The 20,939-nt window shown below is 43.2% G+C and overlaps 1 protein-coding gene across 3 annotated transcripts in view; it reads left to right on the top strand.

The window, feature by feature from the left end:
- Positions 1–20,032, top strand: part of RAI14 (retinoic acid induced 14) — a 99,744-nt gene extending 79,712 nt beyond the window's left edge. The window contains exons 7-17 of one of the 3 annotated variants that reach the window (XM_056848580.1): positions 256–362; positions 1,778–1,956; positions 2,927–2,955; positions 4,090–4,179; positions 4,725–4,811; positions 9,667–9,727; positions 10,843–10,961; positions 13,061–14,590; positions 16,067–16,216; positions 19,552–19,617; positions 19,873–20,032. In XM_056848580.1, the coding sequence (XP_056704558.1) occupies positions 256–362; positions 1,778–1,956; positions 2,927–2,955; positions 4,090–4,179; positions 4,725–4,811; positions 9,667–9,727; positions 10,843–10,961; positions 13,061–14,590; positions 16,067–16,216; positions 19,552–19,617; positions 19,873–19,974 (2,520 nt within the window). In that variant the 3' untranslated portion in view covers positions 19,975–20,032. The remainder of the gene's footprint in view (positions 1–255; positions 363–1,777; positions 1,957–2,926; positions 2,956–4,089; positions 4,180–4,724; positions 4,812–9,666; positions 9,728–10,842; positions 10,962–13,060; positions 14,591–16,066; positions 16,217–19,551; positions 19,618–19,872) is intronic. The other 2 variants (XM_056848581.1, XM_056848582.1) reach the window with 2 other exon arrangements.
- Positions 20,033–20,939: the final 907 nt, after the last annotated feature.

The following is a 20,939-nucleotide window of genomic DNA, read 5'->3' as shown; positions in this document are numbered from 1 at the left end:
CATAGGGAAGGGGCTGTGAACAGAGGGTAGAGCATATGCTTTTCATGAAGAAGGGCCAAAGTTTACATTGGAACTGCCGTGATTCTGCAGAACACATGAAGCTGCCTTATACTGAATCAGACCATGGGTCCAACCTACTGCTATACAAGGGTTACATTCTCTGAGCTTCAGTGAGCATCTCCTGAAACTAACCTTTTAAACACTGCTTGAATATCCACGAGTTCAGTTGAATTCTTTCATATTTTTCCCTCCTAGGATGGGAGTATACCTTTGCTACTTGCAGTACAAAATGGTCATGTTGAAATATGCAAATACCTTCTGGAACATGGGGCAGACATCAATTCCAGAGACAAAAATGGAAGGTACAAGTACCGTAACTTCTTCCAATATTCTAAAATTTCTCCGGTGTTCACCAGGACGGTGGGTCTGTTTCACTAGAAAAATTAAAATTCTGTAGGTAAGGGTTCTGCAAGACCAGAGAAGCGCTCAGGAGAAATTGTGTAGCTCTCCCTTGCATGAACGTAATTAATTTTGCCCAGAAGAGTTCTTTCTACTGTTAGATATGTAAAGGGGCTGTCCCTCTTTTCTTACATGTGTTGCTTGGATTGCTAATTCATTTTTTTCCAAGTACCACTGTGGCATACATTTAATTAAAATTAATTTTCTTGCTTATACTTATTAGCTTGAGGGTTATACAAACAGCTAGGCGTGACATAACATGTTCTGTTTTCCTGAAGACTTTAGGAGAAGAGGGTTTATAGTGCTTGTAAACATCCAAGGCAGAATTTAATAAGCTTGTCAAATCATGCATTTTTGATATCTTCATACTTTGCAGTCTTGCAAGCACTAGCTACACATCTTCCTGCCAGAGGCTGAGAGCACTGGTGTACATAATGCCAAACTATTTGTACAGGCTCCTGGAAAGTTGGAGTATTTTTTTAAGGCTTCAGAAAGGCTTCTGAGTGGGAAGAGACTACCTATGGTCATAACAAGGTCTTGCCCGCTCTGCCAGTCTCAGAGGCCTGCTGAAGTCTACATGTGCACATAGTATTTTCACAGAGCCTCTTGCTTCTGCAGAAAAGAGCAACCAAAATGATCAGGGGGCTAGAGCAACTGCCCTATGAGGAGTGGTTAAAATGCATAGGGCTATCTACCTTGGAAAGGTGGTGGTTAAGGGGAGACATGATAGACGTCTATAAAATTATGCATGCACCTATCTCACAGGGTGTCTGTTGTGGGGAGGGAAAGAGAAGGTGATTGTAAGCTGGTTTGATTCTTCCTTGAGTGGTAGAGAAAGTCGGCATATAAAACCAGCTCCTACTCCTCCTACTCCTCCTCCTTCGCAGCAAATAGGAACACTGTAAAAATATTTACAAGCCAAATACAGCAAATTACAGTTTCAATACAGATATCATATACAGCTTCAATATGCCAGTTCTATTAAAAAAGTTTACAAGCTGGAGAAGAGCACACAAGACAGGATGCCAGCTAAGTTCCTGTGTTGATGTATGAAACTTCATCAGTCATGAACGACATTGAATGGTTAATTTGGAAGCTTGTTATAAGCAGTTGTAGATAAATAATAAATTATAACCCAAGTAAAGCAAACCATTACATTCAAACACATTATACAAGATAAGAGACATATTTATATACCAGAAAATCAAAAGCAAATTCATAGATTGAACTTGGAGACATTAGTCCTGCATGAACACAAATGAGCCCTATTAGCGCATTATTTTTTGTGATCATGGCGTCTCTCTTCCCTCCTCTCTAGAACCAGTCTGATGTTGGCTTGTGAAGGTGGAAACCTCAGCATTGTGGAGGTCCTGGTCAGAAAAGGGGCAGACGTGAACTTGGTGGATGCACTTGGACACAATGCCCTACGTTACTCCAAAGTCTCCGAAAATATGGGAATCCAGAACTTTCTTCAGTCAAAAATTGTTCAAGATGCTGGTATGTCTAGGACAATCTTTATTAAACTGTGCCGTGTGTCCCTAAGTATTGTCAAATGAAACATCCCGAGCCAGTGTGGTGTAGTGGTTAAGAGCAGTGGTTTGGAGTGGTGGACTCTAATCTGGAGAACTGGGTTTGATTTCCCCACCTCCTCCACATGAGTGGTGGACTCTAATCTGGTGAACCGGGTTGGTTTCCCCACTCCTACACATGAAGCTAGCTGAGTGACCATGTGACCATAGTCACAGCTCTCTTAGAGCTCTCTCAGCCCCACCTATCTCACAGGTTGTCTGTTGTGGGGAGGGGGAGGGGAAGGTGATTGTAAGCCGGTTTGATTCTTCCTTAAGTGGTAGAGAAAGTCAGCATATAAAAACCAGCTCTTCTTTTTCTTCTTCCTACTGAGCCATCCCACTTCCCTCCTTCCACTCAGAGTGAAACTGTGACGTTGAGCTGAGGATATGGAACAGTCTTTGTAGAGCTATGGTGGTAGAAAATGCCATCTTATGGCAATCTCGTTGTTGGTTTGCCATTGCCTGCTTCTGTATAGCAACCCTGGGCTTCCTGGATGGTCTCCCATCCAAAAATGAACCAGGGCCAACCCTCCTTAGCTTCCAAGATCTAATGAGATCAGGCTAGCCTGGGAAATCCAGGTCAAGATTCCACCAGGTCAGATGGAGGTGTATACTACCTCAGATATCCATGTGAGGGATTGCTTGTTTTGAAACTCCTTCCTATCAAAATCAGCTGGTACATGCGAAATTAGTGTATCAGCAAGAAGCATAAATAGTAACTGGTGGATGGGTTGTGCCCCTAGCGTTTTCCAAAGTTGTAAATGTGCTTCATTTGGATCAAAATTCTGTTGAATTCTAAATAATAATGAGTCTAGGATGTCAAGGGCATGAACTTGAGACATAGAGAGGATGGCATCTCTCATTCATACAAAATTCAGTGTTTTCTTTCTCTTCTGCAGATACCAAGTCACCGACAAAGCCAAAGCAGGTAAAACAACACACCACCAGAAATGCTTCATAGTTTAATCATAATTCGTTTTTATGAGTTGAGGAACAATTCCTAAACACTTGCTTATCATTATAAATATTTGCTTGAGTTTGTCTCAGGGTCTTGAGAAGTATTACTAAACTCATCCACGGTATCATACCAGTTGTAGAGACTGCTTGATCAGTTCATTCCCTTGCAAGATGAATCAAAGCGGTGGCTTGTGTTCTACTTAGCCAAACTGGAAGCTTTTCTCTTCTCCAGTGGAGGAAAGGCTTCAAACTTGGCTGAGCAGAGTGGTAGGATACAAGCCACTGTGACATCTGAAATACTTGATGAAGTTCGATTGGTCTTAGGGACTTACTTGGCAAAAGTTAAGAGCTCATGGAAAGTGGAGCAGTTTCCTTGGAGGTCCAAGCTTTTTATTTTTTAAAAAAAAACCTCACAAGATGTGTGCAGAAAATTATCATATTGAGAAACTTGACGCGAATAGCCAACTGGACATAAAAATTGTGAATCATCGCTTTAAAACTTATGACTCATCCCCTCTGTTATGCCAAGTGTTCCTCAGTTTTGGGGATTTCAACAGTGATAGAAATCTGTTGAAGATCTGGAGAGCGAGCAGCAGAGGAGAAGGAAGGTGGGTGTTACAGGTTCAGCAATTATAGGTTGTCTTCTAGTACCTTGTTTTGCAAAATATAAGCTGGTGGATAGTGGCAAAGAAAGTCTAAACATTCTAGAATGTGAGAGAGCTTCCCTACGAATAGAGGAAAGTGGGAGGAAAAGGGCCTTTCTGGTTTTCCTACAAAAAAATGTTTTGGCATCGCGCAAGAAGATTAACAAACTGCTTGGTGCTGCGAATAGCTGTGCTTTTGAGAACTCTGCTAAGTAGAGAAACTGTGAGCGTTTATCCACTAAATCTAATGTGCTGCAGCATGGATTGTGAATGGAGCTCACGGTTTTTAACATGTGTCAGTGTGCCTTGGTTGAGATGAGGCATGAATGGATATGAAGGGCGGGGCCGGGGGGAGAGGGTCATACCTGTATTGTTGTTCCCCTTAAGAATAACACTTGGGAATGTAGCGCTTACTAACCAAACTAACAAAACCTCCCTTTTCTGGCCTGTGAACCTTCCAGCATGATCAAGCCTCTAGATTAAGTTCAGAAAGAAGTGGAACTCCAAAAAAACGCAAAGCCCCACCGCCACCTCCCGTCAGCCCTATCCAGGTAAAACTCAAGTCCCTCTTAACACAGGTCTATTTATAGAAGGGGAGGGGTGAAGGAATGTCCTGCTGAGAATGGATCCGGTTAAATTTTGCTCTGCGCAAAACCGTCTTTTTCTATTTGTGTGTGTGTCTCATGTATCCCGAGTATATTCTCATAAGGATCAAAATAGGATGGCATGTCGGAATCCCCGCGTTAATTATACTTCTCTCGAAGGCCGGTCGCGAACGGGACAGCATCCTAAGTTTAGAGCCGAAGAGCTAATAAAGTCAGAAGAGCTTTTGTCAGATGCTGACGGCCTTGTCTGTCAGCAAGCGCCTTGAAATTCCCATCCGCAAATGCACAGCTTTGTCTGTGGGAAGAAACAGCATCTCTTAACTAGAAGGTTAAACTGAGGCATTGGTTGGTTGACTGTTTCTTTGGACTGACTGACTGTTGCCGGCGAAAGACAACAGCTGTCTAGACTTGCTTTTCTCCAGTAACGGGGAACAATGGCCTCTGGTACCAAGAGTCAGTCAGTATCCCTAAAATTCATCCCTCTTTTCCAGATTAGTGATCTATCCTCTTCTCGTTCTACAACTTCCACTCCAGTACCTGGGAAAGGCCTGCCGTTTTTTACTGAACAGGGATCCAAGGTATGCTTTTTTTAGTCTTAATTTTGACTACAAATGCAGTCGAGTTGTTTATTGGGTTTACTGTGTTAGAAGGGGCCATCTCTCTTCCCCCCAATAGAGCCTGAAACTCTCTGAAGAAGGGCATCCATCTCTCTCACACACACACACTCACACTCTCTCAAACACAATCACACTCACACACACACTCACTCTCACACACACACTCACTTACACTCACACACTTTCTTTCTTTTTTCATTTTCTTTTTTTTTTTAACTTTTTATTATTTTATTTATATAATTGGAGGGTACAGGAAGAGAAAAAAGGGAAAGGGTAAACGTTATCATTATAAAAACAATACAGTATTGTAAAATGATTTCTGAATAGAACATAATTACAGAATATCTTTAGTTTGTTATACTTGCATCAGGCTGATTTCTAATATTTTAAAAATTCATATTCTACTTGGCAGTTAATTGAGATAAGAAAATATAATACAGAGTTTATTATAATGTTTAAACATACTTCGTTTAGATTAGCTGCATTTCATGTAAGTATAGAAGGACGCCCACTTCTCCTCGAATTGCTCAGTGGATTCACTAGGTTTAGGATTTAATTCAAAAGTCATTTTGGCCATGGTTGCATATTCCAGAAGTTTTTCTTTCCAGTCATCAATTTCAGGTTTGTGAGTTTGTTTCCAGGTTCTTGCTAAAATTGTTCTGGCAGCTGTTGTAGCATATTTGAAGACGTCATGCGATTTCAAAGGTAAATTTGACGGCACTATACTGAGTAGATAAAATTTAGGATCAAATGTAAACTTCATATCTAACATCAGCTGTAATTCCTGATGAATTCTTTTCCAGTATAGTTGTAGTTTTGAACACGTCCACCAGACATGAAAGTAAGAGCCGTCTGACTCTTGACATTTCCAACATGCACCTTTTTTCCCTGGAATTGTCATCTGGGAAAGCATATTAGGAGTCAGATACCATCTGTAAAAAGTTTTGTACCAATTTTCTTTCACTTCTTGACAGACAGTATATTTCAATTCGGAAGAACAAAGTTTTTCCCATAGGTCCATATTGATCATTTCTCCGAAATTTTGCATCCACTTTATCATATTTGTTTTCACTTGTTCTTCTTCTGTATCGTAGGAGAAGCTTGTATATTTTTCCTAAGACGTGTGAATCATTTTTAGATATTAACTGCTCAAATTCTGTTAATTCACGAAATGGTTGTGGGTATAAACAGTCTTTTTGCAGATTGGACCTCAATTGTAGATAAGTTAACCAATTCAACTTTTGAAATTTTTCTTGAAGTTTAATCATGGTCTTAATTTCTCCTGTGGACTCTATCATATCATTGTAGGTAAAATGAACACCCGGTTTCAGTTTAACATTATCGTGATAAGCTTCAGTTGGTGACATTATGGATGGCGGAGAAGGACTTATTCTCTTTTTGTATCTTTTCCACACTTTCAATAACACTATTTTGACATCGCAATCTTCTGATACTTTGTCTTTTTGAATTTTTGATTTGAAGTCCCACAAAACTTTATGGAAACCTTGTCCCAAGTCTGCCCGCTCTAAAATAACATGCCGGCTTTTAGGATGTTTTATCCATTCAGTTATCCAAGTTAGGCAGGCAGCGTGGTAGTATAATTTGAGATTAAGCAATGCCAGCCCTCCTCTTTTCTTTTCGTCTTGAAGGACTTTGAATCTGACTCTCGGTTTTTTCCCATTCCAAACAAATCGGTTAACTTGTTTTTGCCAGTTTTCTAGTGTCCTATCAGGGATGTCAATCGGCAAAAATTGAAATAAAAAATTTAGTCTAGGAAGAACATTCATCTTTATCGTCGATATCCTTCCTATCCATGAGATGTTCATTTTTGACCATAAGCTCAAATCTTTTTCTATTTCTCCCCAAATTTTCAAGTAGTTTGACCTTAGAAGTGTATTGTTTTGTGAGGATATGTTGACACCCAAATATTTCACTGGTTCTTTAGTAATTCGACATCCGATGATATCTTCAATATGCTTGTCTTCATCTGCTGGTAGGTTGAAAGTCAAAATTTTCGTCTTCGTTTTGTTAAGTTTATAACCGGAGTACTTTGCATATTCGATGAGGTGATTATAAACAGTGTTTGTTCAGGGTTTTGACAAATCAAGACAACGTCATCTGCGTAGCTTTTGATTTTGTGTTCTTCATTTTCTATTGTTAAACCTTTGATTTTTGGATCATTTCTTATACTCACACACTTTCTCACACTCTCTCACACATACACATGCTCACTCTCTCACACTCACACTCTCTTTTACTCTCTCTCTCTCTCACACACACACACACACTAGGGAATCCCCACCTACACTACCCTTGGAATTAAAAAATAATTCAAAGTTAGTCTCACACACAAATCTAATTTCCATATAGTAAAACCTTATCTGAATTTTTCAATTTTGAAACAATTTATAGGTAGATATTTGGAAAGGTAAGACTCAGCTGTTCTGTAAAAATTAGTACCGCAAACCTGAAATTGTGTGTGGCAACTGTTTATCAAGAGTTTCTTTTTGAAAGGTTTTAATCTCCTGTAAAAAAGAAAAAAGGCAGTGATTCTGAAATAAGTATGCTTACATGTTTGTGAAGAATAAGTTAAGACAACCAAAAAGTAATAGCAATTACGTAGACCAGGTTTTTTTAAAGTCTGAAAATGTTTAATTGACTAATCAACTAAAGCTGCAGTTGGTGAAACATTGCGGGAGGCGGGGCAATTGTAACCAGAGAGACCCAGTTTTAATTGGTGAGGCCGAGAGTTAAAGAGACCCCTGTTTCTTTTTTGAGGCTATTTTGGTTCTGGATTGGCATTTTACTGTAGGGAATGAAATGGAAAGTTGAAGGTGGTGGTTCCTCTGAAATAGGGACCGCTCACTTTCTTGTCCTTTGAGTTGCAAGTTACCCTACATGTTTTATTTATTTATTTACGTTATTTATAGCCTGCTTTTCTCGCTGGAACTCAAGGCAGATTTCACAGAGTGAGTCAATACAATCAACAGGATGAGACATTCAGCAAACAATGAAATAGGATGTACGTTGTAGAACTAGGGTTGCTAACCAGCGTTACATCTGTCTTTCCAGGATTTAGTTTCAATGTGTTCACTCTTAGCCATTTAACCACAGCAGCCAGGCAGTGATTTAGGACCAGGAGATTTGTGTGTGTATGTGTGTGTGTATAAGGATATATATAGTTGTGTGTCACCTGCATATTGATGACAGCTAACCCCAAAACTACGAATGAATTGGCCTAAGGGCTTTACATAGATACTGAAGATCTGTGTCCTGTGGGAATCCACAGCATAGGTCCCACACTGATGATAACTGGCCCCAATGGCAATTATTTGGGTCTGGTCCATGAGGAATGATTGGAACCAGTTCAATACACATGCACTGATAGCCTGCTTCTGCCTCCAAACAAACAGAGAGAACAACCAATATGCTGAAAATTAAGAACATAGCAATCAACGACAGCATAAATAATCCAATGTAAACATAAATAGACCCTCAAACACAATTTATAACTATGTCTTTGAACAGATACAAAATACGTAGTACCGCATTCACACTTCATATATGATCAAAAGACTCTTAAGTAGACAGATTATACTGTTATACATAACTCCAAAGAGAGTGTAGATAAGAGTCACAATTTGCACTTGGAATGTTGGCACAAAGAAGAGAAAAACTCAACGTGTTCTTTATCTGCTTAAGTCAGGTTGTTGGCAGGTAGAGTTACAACCGGTGAAGTAGAGGCGAAGTAATTGCAAATAACAGTCCCGTTATCAGATGTTTATGCAGACAGCTCATATCCAGACGATTAATTGTCAATTAGAAACAAAACAGAAGCAAGGAGGAACAGTGGTCCGGAACAAATCAACCATTTCGTCCCTGACATCTTCATCAGCCAAAACTGTTCAGTCACAGAAACTACAAGATATAACAAATCTTTTAACAATCATACAACCAAAATTACTGATTATGTCTACCCTACCATACGATATCTACCCAACAGGCGAGGATCTTACCCATAGGTGAGATTCACACTGACTATCTTCATGGTTAATACACAGTAAGTAAAAGATAATGCGTAGCAAGAGAACAGGGAGAAGAAATATCTAAGCTTAATGATTATCAGGTGGAATGACTCAGAGCAGATGAGTTATTCAAGAAGACCTGGAGTTGGTCTGCTACAGCTCTGTCAATCACTTTGCCTAGGAAGGGCAGAATTGAGTCAGGGTGATAATTGGCTACATTGGGGTTTTTTTTGTAGGAATAGTTGTTTTTTTTTAGCAGTGAACAGATAACTGCCTCTTTGAGTAGTTAAGGGAAGGTGACCTGAGTTAAAGGTAAGTCTAAACATGAAATTAATGCAAACACCAGGTCACTACTGACCCATGGGGTGATGTCACATCACAATGTCCTGAGTTAGTGATTGATTTATAATAGATACGAAGTATTTGTTGATGCGGTCTTTACATGATTTTAGAAGCCAGGATGGGCCAAGGATCCAGAGCGCAAGTAGTGGCTTTCATAGATCCCAGGAGCTTTGTCAACAACTGTCATGGAAACTGGGTCAAAGTGGTCCATAAATAGAACATATCTTCCAGTATCTCACAAAGGCATCTGTACAGAAAGTCAAGTGATATGCAAATATTTAAATTTAATCAGCCCTGTAACCAATTACTAAACTGCAATAATCTGTAATTGGGTGGCAACCGGATTATATCAGTCACTCCTCCCAGGAGACTTCCTCTTTTGCAAATGTTTCCCTCAGTAGAAATTTGTCTCCTTCGTCAACTTACGTGTTGGTGTGTGTGTGTTTCAGCAAGAAGAGAGCAGTGCGGTTCACGGTGACAGCAAGGACGGGATGAGCGTTAGCACAACAGGTAAGGGGTAGGAAAGATGCTGAGTCTGGAGGCTCCTCAGCGGGCTACTAGAAGCTGAACCGCCATGACTGTTTGGTATCGTGAGCTTTTGTGAACAGCAGTGGCGGTCACACGCTCTCTTATCTACAGCTGGCTCTCTTGCTTCCCGACAGCTGCGTGGAGGCTGCAAGGAAGAGTGAGGGGGGGAGGGTGTTATTATTGGAGAGGGCAGGTGCATCAGTTCCATCCCTGGCACGAGACCCATAGCTCGGGGAGGCTTGCAGCTTACCCATCTGCCAGTCCCTCTGGCAGCAGCGGTTTCAGGGTAGTAATCACCTGCCAACCACAAGCCCTACTGGGCGATGGCCTTGCCCGCTTTCTTGTAGCATGGCGTGCATTCCACATCGGGGGAAAGTGATCAGAAGAGCCACAGGTGGTGTGTCAAAGAGTCACGGGTGGCTCCAAAACCACTGAGTGAGTATCCTTGCCTTAAAGTCATCTGCTCATTCATCAAAAGAGCCTAGACCAGCGTTCTTGTTTCTTGCTTTGGAATGTATTTAGTTTCAGTATTTTTTTAAGGGGTGGATTGGGGGCATTCAAATAGCCTGAAAGTAAGTCGATGTCCTTTTGTTGCTAGTGATGCTGCAGGGTCTGCTCAGCCTTGGGCTGCAGCGGCGTGACTGCGGGTGTCCGGCTTGCCCTTCCCTCTTTGTGGGTGTGGCCTGGGTCCAAGCAAAGTGGACTGTGTGACCCCACAAGGGCCCCTTGGTTCAGCTTGCTCCTGGCTACCAGTGGCCAGGAGCAAGACTTTCCCCAGTAAATTCAATGTCCAGTTGCTGCTGAGTAGGTTGCAGTGAAAACAAGAGTAGGTTCCAGTCTTCAAACCAGTTTTATCGATAGCATTTTTAAAAACTCCACTCTTCTTCTGAGGCGCTCAGTGCAGGGTCGACTGTTCTCCCCTCCCCATTTTATCCTCGCAACAACCGTGAGATAAATTAGACTAAAAGCAAGTGGCTGAGCAAGGGTTTGTACCAGAGAGTCCCCAGTCCTAGGCACAGTCTAGCCATTACATCTGATCAGCTCAAAGATTATCCTACTCCTTCTTCTTTCCCTTCCCTTCCCTCTTATTTGTACAGGCGCTGATAGTCTACTGGACGTAAGTTCAGAGGCAGACCAGCAAGAACTGCTTCTGCTGTTACAAGCAAAAGTTGCTTCTCTGACCCTGCATAATAAGGAATTGCAAGAAAAATTGCAGGTATGTATCTATTAGAATTGGCCTCATCGCAAAACAAAGGTGTGTATGTTAAGTGCCATGAAGTCACTTCGATTTATGGGGACCCTATGAATTAATGACCTCCAAAACGACCTATCCTTAACAGCCTTGCTCAGGTCTTGCAACTTCTCCTAGCATTATTGTCTTTTCCAGTGACTCTTCTTGTCTTCCTTTCTGGTGACTCTTCTTGTCTTCTCATAATGTGACCAAAGAACGATAGCCTCAGTTTAGTCATTTTAACTTCTAGGCTTGATTTGATCAAGAACACACATATCTGTAAAACCAACTTTGTTCATGTTAGTTTTATTCATTGTCCAACTTTCACACCTATACCTAGTAATGATTCATTACTATGGCATGAATTAACTTGATCTTGACACATTAACTTGATCTTGACACATCCTTACACTTAAGAATCTTTTCTAGCTCCTTCCTAGTTTCCTTTCTCGGTCTCAGTCTTCTTCTGATTTCTTGGTTGCAGTTTCCCTTTTGGTTGATAATGGAGCCCAGGAATAGAAAATCTTGAACAACTTCAATTTCTTCATTTTCAGACTTAAAGCTGTGAAATACCCAGTAGCCATTACTTTTGTCTTGATAGTCAGCTGTTTGGCACACTCTGCTTTAACCTTCACCAGTAGTCATTTCAAGTCTTCACTATTTTCTGCCAGTAATGTGGTGTCATCTGCATATCTCAGATTGTTAATGTTCCTTTCATCAATTTTCATTCCACCTTCATCTAAATGTAATGCAGTTTATGATACGTTTTGCATATAGATTTAAGAGATGGGGAGATAAAATACATCCTTGTCTGTCACTGATAAGCCAACGTGGTGTAGTGGTTAAGAGCGGTGGTTTAGAGTGGTGGAGTCTAATCTGGAGAACTGGGTTTGATTCCCCACTGCTCCACATGAAGCCAGCTGGGTGACCTTGGGCTAGTCACAGCTCTCTTAGAGCTCTCTCAGCCCCACCTACCTCACAGGATGTCTGTTGTGGGGAGGGGAAGGGAAGGTGATTGTAAGCCGGTTTGATTCTCCTTAAAAAGGTAGAGAAAATCGGCATATAAAAACCAACTTGTCTTCCTCTTCTACTGAGGGGACGCACACAGCCTCCTAAGAGTTTTGGGATTTAGGTTAGTTTTAAACTATAAACCTTCCCCTCAGCTTCCAGGTGTTCTACAGGTAGTGAATGTATAGGCTTTGGGTTCGCTGCTGTGAGGCCAGTTTTGTGGTGCACAAGGAGATTATTGAGATCACTGAGGCTGGATTAATATATAAACTGCTAAGAAAATTTATTTATTTACAGGTTAGTTTTAAAGGAACAAACCAGCAGCACAGGTCTCCAGGTAGACAAAGTAGAAACCTGGCTGAGGCACAAATATTTAAACTGGTTATGACTTCAAAGAGTGGTAGACTTTTCTACAATGCTTTCAGACACAAACAGACTATTATTGATTAACCACAAACAGATTATTACTGATTAGTATAAGGTTTCCCTTATAGTCTCTAGACACTAAAGGTAAAGGTAGTCCCCTGTGCAAGCACCGGGTCATTCCTGACCCATGGGGTGACGTCACATCCTAACATTTCCTAGGCAGACTATGTTTTTTGGGGTGGTTTGCCATTGCTTTCCCCAGTGATTGACACTTTACCCCCAGCAAGCTGGGTACTCATTTTACCTACCTCAGAAGGATGGAAGGCCGAGTCAACCTTGAGCCGGCTACCTGAAACCAACTTCCATTGGGATCGAACTCAAGTCATGAGTAGAGCTTGGACTGCAGTACTGTAGCTTACCACTCTGTGCCACGGGGCTCCTACACTAACCTACATTTTACACTATGTTGGCCACCTCCTTTAAAATCCAGGGGGCATCTGGCTGGCTACTTGGAAGCCAGTTGGAGGGATTTGGGGTCTCCTCCAGAAAGGCAATTCTTATATCCCTGTGTTCTTAAAACTGCCTAACAACCAGACCTTTAAGAAACATAAGGCTTCTAGTTCTGGTTGCTTTTTTTTTTTGAGTATTTGAAAGTTCTTTATATTGTTTGAATGGAGTTGTTTGATCATGCCCTTTGCTGTTTCATAAAGGTGAAAGCAGTCAAAGTAGGAGACATGGATACCACGCTGGACTCTTTTCATTCCACTCAAACAGAGTTTGATCATTCAACAGACAGGCTAAGCGAGAGCTCATCGGTAGCTCAGGGGATAAGCTGCTCTTCCCCCAGCAGAAGGCAGGAGCAAGCAAGCAACAACGAAGTAAAAATTAAACAGCTAGAAGATGACTTGAAGGAAGTGCGGAAGAAACTGGACAGCTCGGAAGCAAAAAGGCGGCACTTGGAGACACAGCTTCATTCCGGAGCCCTGGAAGCGAGCCACTTATTAAACAGCTCGGAGATCTCCGAAAATGGCTCCGACCTTAATCAGAAACTGAAAGAGACCCAGAGCAAGTACGAAGAAGCTATGAAGGAGGTCCTGAGCGTCCAGACGCAAATGAAACTGGGCCTGGTTGCTTCGGAAAGCAAAGAGGCTGATCTGCAGGAGCTGAGAGCAACATGCGAAGAGATCGAGCTCCTGAAGGAAGAGGTGAGGAAAGCGCTAGAAGATGGTGAGAGACTCAGGGCACGAGTGAGAGAGCTAGAGGCAGAGCTGGAAGAGAGCGAGAACAAAATGGCCGGCACCGTGTCAGCGGAACAATTTGAGGAGATGAAAAACTCCTACTGCTTGGTTATCGAGAACATCAACCAAGAGAAGGCGTTGCTAATCGAACGGTACAGGGAGGGCCAGGAGGAAATGAGAAGGCTCCAGGACAAGCTGAAGAGTCAGATGGAATCGGGGGGCAGTGAAGAAGGAGAGGAGATGAGAGAGGCAAAGAACAGCATTATCAACGAACTCAAGAGACAAGTTGACGAGCTTTCTCGGCTGTACAAAGAAGCCCAGGCAGAACTTGAACATTTCAGAAAGAGGAGCATTCCAGAGGAGGCCAATGCAGGATCCATACCTCTGGAGGAACATGAAAAAATTATGGAGGCCACGGTCTTGCAGAGAGAGCAAGCGGAGAGTGCGTTGTTGCAAATGAAAGCTCAGTACGCCAAAGCATTGAGTGAAGCAACTCAGCTCCAGAGCCTGGTGGATGCCCAGAAGAAAAACTCTGTCTCCATCACTGAACACCTGCAGGTGGTCACTGCTCTCAGGACCTCAGTGAAGGAAACGGGAGAAGAAATAAGCAGGCTCAGAGAGCTCCTGCTTCTCAAGGAGAGCGAGGTGCAGCGTCTGCAGAGGGAGCTGTTAGAAGAAGAGGCGGCGGTGTGTGAAGCTATGGTGCCCAGGGCTCTGTATGAAGAGCTGCGGACTTCGACAGAAGGTGAAGTCAACAGCTTATCTTCTAAACTGAAGGACCTGGTGAACGAGAGAGAGAGCTTGTCTGCAGATCTCTTGCAGTTAAGGAAAGAATTTGCACAAGTGAAAGGGGAGAAAGAGAGCCTCCGGGCTCTCATTGAAGCTAAGGAACAAGAAATCAAACGGTTGCTCCATCAGTACCAGCAAGCCCAAGAAGACCTGCTTGAAATGAAAAAGGCTTCGGAGAGTTCCTCCAAAATAGAAGAGGATAAGGACAAAAAGGTTGGTGGGTTGATTCCTTAAAACCAGGGATGGTGGTCTTGGTTGACTGAGAGTCACATGAAGCTGCCTTATACAGAATCAGACCCTTGGTCCATCAAAGTCAGCATTGTCTACTCAGACTAGCAGCGGCTCTCCAGGGTCTCAGGCAGGGGTCTTTCACATCACCTACTTGCCTGGTCCCTTTAACTGGAGATGCCGGGAATTGAACCTGGGACCTTCTGCATGACAAGCAGATGCTCTGCCACTGAGCCACGGCCCCTTCTTCTCAGCCTCTCTTTTGGTTTTAGAGATAAACCTACAGAGGGGATGGATCCCTCCACAGCTTCTTGGCTCTTGTGAGAGGCAAGGCCTTCCCCTGAGATCTGGAGAGCCAATTGGCTGATAGGTCAAGCCTTAGCCTTCCCTGCTTTAACCCCATAATGACCCTCCCATCTGTCCCTTTAAATGGAGATGCCGGGGATTGAACCTGGGACTTTCTGCATGCCAAGCAGAGGCTCTACCACTGAGCCACAGCCTCTCCCCTAGAGTTAGCTCTATCTCCATCACCTCGGCAACCCTGAGTAATTTTATGTGGCTGCTGTAGACCCTACTAGATTTGGTTGATGAGTATTACAAAATTTGCCCTTCTCTGCTTCAAAAAAATACCATCTTTTAATATTATGCTTTCCTTTTGGATTTTGTGTGTAACATAGACAAGTACAAATTAATAAACAATGCTATATATGTTGGATCAGACCATTGGTCCATCTAGCACAGTGGTTCCCAAACTTTTTGGGCCAGCGCCCCCTTGGTTCCACAAACTCAACCCCACGCCCCCTACTCTATCCTATAAAAAGCATTATTCAAAATAGGGATTTGCATGATTCACTAAAGAAGATAATATCAATAAAATTTCAAAACAGTAACAAGTAATTGCACATCTATTCAAAATAAAATTAAAACTTTTTAGTTGAAATATATTCAACAAAACTGATGAACTTGATCCAGTGGTACCAGCTCTTAGAAGTCTGGGGGAAAATGCTGTTTCCACCAAATTTGCCAGCATGGTTCCATAGCTTGATCTATTGTAAATTAGTAAACAACACAGTTGAAGGGGCCCACCTCTAGTGCCCCCCTGCTGCCCTCTTGCTTCTTAGTGCCCCCTAGGTAATCCCACTGCCCCCCAGGGGGTGGTACTGCCCACTTGGGGAACCACTGATCTAGCACTATCTGCCCTGATTGGCAGAGGGCTCTCCATGGTTTGAAGCAGAGAAACAGCTTTCCAACCTGCCACCTGAGACCATTCTGACTGTAGACACCAGGAATTGAGGCACTTTCTACATGCCAAGCAGATGTTCTGCTGTCGAGCCACAGTCCCTTTCTTGCTTAAACACCACATGACCTATAATGATGAGGCACTTACTGCTAGATGCAATGGCAGGTTTCTTCCTCCTTCGTTTTAAATGCACCCATCTTTTCTTTTTCTTCTCTAACCAGATAAATGACATGTCTAAGGAGGTTTCTAAATTAAAGGAAGCATTGAACAGCCTCTCCCAGCTTTCCTACTCAACTGGTACACCTAAAAGGCAAAGCCAGCAGCTGGAATTGCTGCAACAGCAAGTCAAGCAGCTGCAAAACCAGCTCATTGTAAGTTAATCATCTTTTTGGCTCTGCAGATAAGCTGCTGTATTCATTTTCCACTTGGCTGTTGCAATCCTTCTGTACAGTGAAAGCAGGTGCCTGAAATATTCCTCAAACCCTTCAGAAAGCATCAGGCAGTACGGGTTGAGTATCCTTTATCTGAAATGCTTGGGACCAGAAGTGTTTCGGATTTTGGAATGCAGTGAGTAATGGACGTTGGTCTTGGCTCCTTGTGGGGAACCTGCTGCTGGCGTACCTGCCCTTTGTGGACGTGCCCAGGTGGGGGAATCTGGGCGTGTGTGGAAAAGGTATATCACAGCTGAATGGGGCTAGGAGAAGAAGAGTTGGTTTTTATACGCCAACTTTCTCTACCACTTAAGAATCAAACTGGCTTACAATCACTTTCCCTCCCCCTCCCCACAACAGACACCCTGTCAGGTAGGTGGGACTAAGAGAGCTCTAAGAGAGCTGTGACTAGCCCAAGGTCATCCAGCTGGCTTCATGTGGAGGAGTGGGGAATCAAACTCGGTTCTCCAAATCAGAGTACACCACTCCAAACCAGCACTCTTAACCATTACACCACGCTGTCTTTTTCCCCTTGTAAAAAAAAAAAGGTAAAGGTCCCCTGTGCAAGCACCGGGTCATTCCTGACCCATGGGGTGACGTCACATCCCGACATTTCCTAGGAAGACTTTGTTTACGGGGTGGCTTGCCAATGCCGTCCCCATTCATCTTCCCTTTACCCCCAGCAAGCTGGGTACTCATTTTACCGACCTCGGAAGGCGGAGTCAACCTTGAACCAGCTACCTGAAACCAACTTCCGTCAGGATCGAACTCAGGTTGTGAGCAGAGCTTGGACTGCAGTACTGCAGCTTACCACTCTGCGCCACTGGGCTCCTCCTTGAGGGGCTGAATAAACTGTTTTGCGCCTGCATTTTGACAGTGACCCATCACATGAGGTCAGGTATGGAATTTTCCACTTGTGGATTTTGGAGCATTTTGGATTAGAGATGCTCAACCCGTATATGCTGTGATTCCTCAGGGAAGGAGGGCAGAGAAAGCCAATGTGGTGTAGTAGTTAGAGTGTCAAACTAGGATCTGAGAAACCCAGATTCGTCTCCCCACACTGCCATGGAAGCTCTTTGGGTGACCTTGGCCATGTCTCACACACACTCAGCCTAATCTACCTCACAGGGTGCTTGTTGTGAGGATAAAATGGAGGATTCCTATTGGGAAGAAAGGGGGTGTAAATGAAGTAAATAGGTCAAATATGCCCTTAAAATCCAGCCCTTTTTTCCCCTTGAAGTGGGGAAGAATTGCATAACCAGTCATCCATGCAGTTGGGTGTCCGGCTCGTGTGCCGGTGCAAGAAAAGAACAGTCCAGTTCTCCATGACGTGAAGTTGTTCGTAATAAGTAAACAGCGGCATAATAGTCCAGTAGTGGTATTTCCCATAGAGGAGGAGGAGTTGTGGCATCTGTCGTCTTTCTAGAGAGATCTGTACCATGGCTGGCTTCTGCAGAAGCCCCCTCCCCTGGAAAAGAAGAATCAGATAGGAAATAAATTGAAAAGAGCGCAAGTCCAGTAGCAGAGCTCATACCCTGCCAGAAACTTTGTTAGTCTTTAAGGTGCTACTGGACTCTTTTCTACAGCTACAGTCAGACTAGCAGAGCTACCCATTGTGATCTGTCTCCAGGAAATAAGCTGTGCTTCTTTTAGTAATTTGGCCTCCTTGGCAAGAACCCGCCCCCTCATTTGGAGACGGACTAGTCTTGTCTTGTTCCCAAGCTGCAATGAAGAATATAGTTGTTTTTAAATCAGTCTGGAGGCTTGCATGCAGAATCCACTTAACTCTGAACTACTACATTGCTTAAGTCAGGAGACTTTAAACCATAGGCAAGCCAGGCAGTCAAGCCACTGTAACCGCAATGGAATCTGGTGCCCTTGCTTGGTAACAGTATCAGAGTCCACCGTTTTCCTGAGTTCCCTGCTTGCAAAATGAAGACCTATCCCAGGACTGAAGTACAGCCACAAGCATCCATAACTAGTTGTAACCTTTTCTGGGACACTTTGCTACAGAGAACGTGTTGATAGGTTCTTCACCCCTCCCCTCCAGTATCTCACATTTGTATTTTACCTTGCGTGTGTGGATCCAGATCCTCTTGGGGTGGTGGGGGTGGGGAAGCAGATGAGAAGAAAGCTTTTCGGGGGTGAAGCCAGAAAGTAAGGAAAGATGGAGGACCCCCTGCCTCCTTTCCACCATACCTTCTGCCAAGATAATTTTATCCACCTTGTGATGGAGGTGATAAAACAGGCTAGAAAGATTTTAAATAAGCAAACGGAGGAAAGGCCATTGGGCTATGGCTATGTGACCCTTGTACTTGGTTCGACTCATTGAGCTCTCGCCATTTATGATGGCACAACCATGTTGAATGAATCACTGCTGTATTCTAGAGCAGAGCTGATGGAATCCCTTAACTGCAGTCCGGGCTTTAGATTCAGAGGAACATCTCTGCTGCCCTGTTTATTTTCATGAGTGTGGGAAGTCCAGGGAGAAGCCAGCATGGTGTAGTGGTAAGAGCAGTGGTTTAGAGGGGTGGACTGTGATCTGGAGAACCGGGTTTGATTCCCCACTCCTACACATGAGCAGCAGAGGCTAATCTGGTAAACCAAGTTTGTTTCCCCACTCCTACACATGAAGCCAGCTGGGTGACCTTGGGCTAGTCAGAGCTCTCTTAGCCCCACCTACCTCACAGGGTGTCTGTTGTGGGAAGGGGACAGTGATTGTGAGTTAGTTTGATTCTTCCTTAAGTGGTAGAAAAAGTCAGCATATAAAAACCAACTCTTCTTCTTCCTTCTCAGGTTTGGGCACTGTAAGTTCTAATTATTGGAAGTCACTAATGCTTGGAATGTGGGGGCAAGAAGAAAGGACTGAAATTTGGGATGCTCTCCAGTCTAGCTTTTCACTGCCCTGCCAGAGGCTGCAGTGTTTGTTGAAGCTTGTCATTGTATAGAAAAGAAAATTCAGCTCAGTAACTGACTTAAAATAGTCTGCCTTGGCAGGGTTTGATGAGCAGCTCAGTACACAGGAGAGGGAACGAAGCTAGAAAAGTGAGCAAGAGCCATCCCTCAGTGCCTCTCCCAGTGATACACGCTAGTACATTGTGATGGATTGTATTTGTGAGCTATTTTGGGGAGCCAATCTGGCTGAAAATCAGGGTATAGATATATTCAGTGAATGTAGGAAAGGAAATATAACTGAATGCATGTTCCTCTGAAATGTCAGTGCATGGTTGATTCTATGCATGTGTGTGCCTTGACCCAACAATCTTTATTTTTAGGAAACCAAGAAGCAACACCAGGAGATTGTATCTGTTTACAGGACACATCTCCTCTACGCCGTTCAGGTAAAAGAACATTCTTCATGCATTTCCCTTGGATTGGTTGATGTTCTTATGCAAAGCAGCCCTTTTCTTTTGCAAGCATATTAAAGAAGGTGGTATTTTTAAATGAGGGTTTATAAAAGCTCGGTCTGACTCAGAGAGATGTTTAATTGAAATTCAGAAAGAAGATTTTGCAGTAATGGCTTTTGCTCAGTTGTTGGCTTTTTCCAGATTGTTAATATCAGTGGTTTTTCTCCTTCCTCTTTAATCCTTTTCTAGGGCCAAATGGATGAAGATGTTCAGAAAGTGCTTAAGCAGATACTAACGATGTGCAAAAGTCAGTCGCAGAAGAAAAATGAAACTCTCTTTGTTGATCCCTGACGTGCTGCTGCCTTGTTTGGAGACTCGCCTTAAAATGAGATTTCATTGGCAAACCCCTCGCGAGGAACTGTTGTCGTTCTCTGCCGCTGTTCTTACTTCATTTTTATGCCCCATGAGCTAAAACACTGTTGCGTTTTTCCCCCACCCCTTGATCCCATAAAGTTTCCAGAATACCATTTTGGAGTGTCTTTCTCCAAAAAATTGCCATGACTTTTTAAAATCAGGGGTGGTCAGAGTCTGACCTGCAGTATTAGGAAGCGTCTCCGTGCTTCTACCTGTGGTTTTAATGCATTGGTGCAAACCATGGAAATCCCAGTATGACGAGCTGCATCTGTGGATGCGTGGAAGAAGTCGCACCAGTAGCAGGTGGGGTGGGGGCAGAGGCTGGTTGCTCAGTTCCTGCTTATTAAAAGAGTGAGAAGCCACCTACTCTATTTATGACCTTCGGATGTTGGGTATCATAGATGCAACTCCTGATTCTGATTTACCAGTGAAACCTTTTTGGGCCTTGTAACTGAAAGGAGAAAAAAGCCAAGTTTCTTGGGCGGCCAGTCGGCTAAAGCCAGCCACGTTGTGTCTTTATCTTTTACATGGACCACTGATACGTACCAAGCTAGGTAACATAAAAGTGTAGTCGTATACTAAATCCAGGTAAATGAACTGCTAACTCGGCTAAAACCTCAGTTTCTGTATCCAGTAGTAGGTCAAGCTATCTATGCAAAATCCTTGCAGCGCTGATGGCCCGTGGAGCTCAGGAGGAGAAAAACGAACGTTCTGAATAACCACCAAGGGATCTGAACAAAAACTCATGATGTTTACAGTGAGCGCCGTTGTCTCACGGTTCCTAACCTCATTTTTGTAAAAGATCTTCTCGTCAATATATTTTTTACTGGCCCTCAGATTTAGAAACGTTTTTTGTAACTAAAGCCATTTGCTATGTAGCTTGGCCCCCATTCCCTTTGCGG

Source organism: Euleptes europaea, chromosome 4 (genome assembly GCF_029931775.1).
Source record: "Euleptes europaea isolate rEulEur1 chromosome 4, rEulEur1.hap1, whole genome shotgun sequence".
Lineage (NCBI taxonomy): Eukaryota > Metazoa > Chordata > Lepidosauria > Squamata > Sphaerodactylidae > Euleptes > Euleptes europaea.
The sequence above is the reverse complement of the archived record's forward strand: the minus strand, read 5'-3'. Positions and strand labels throughout refer to the sequence as shown.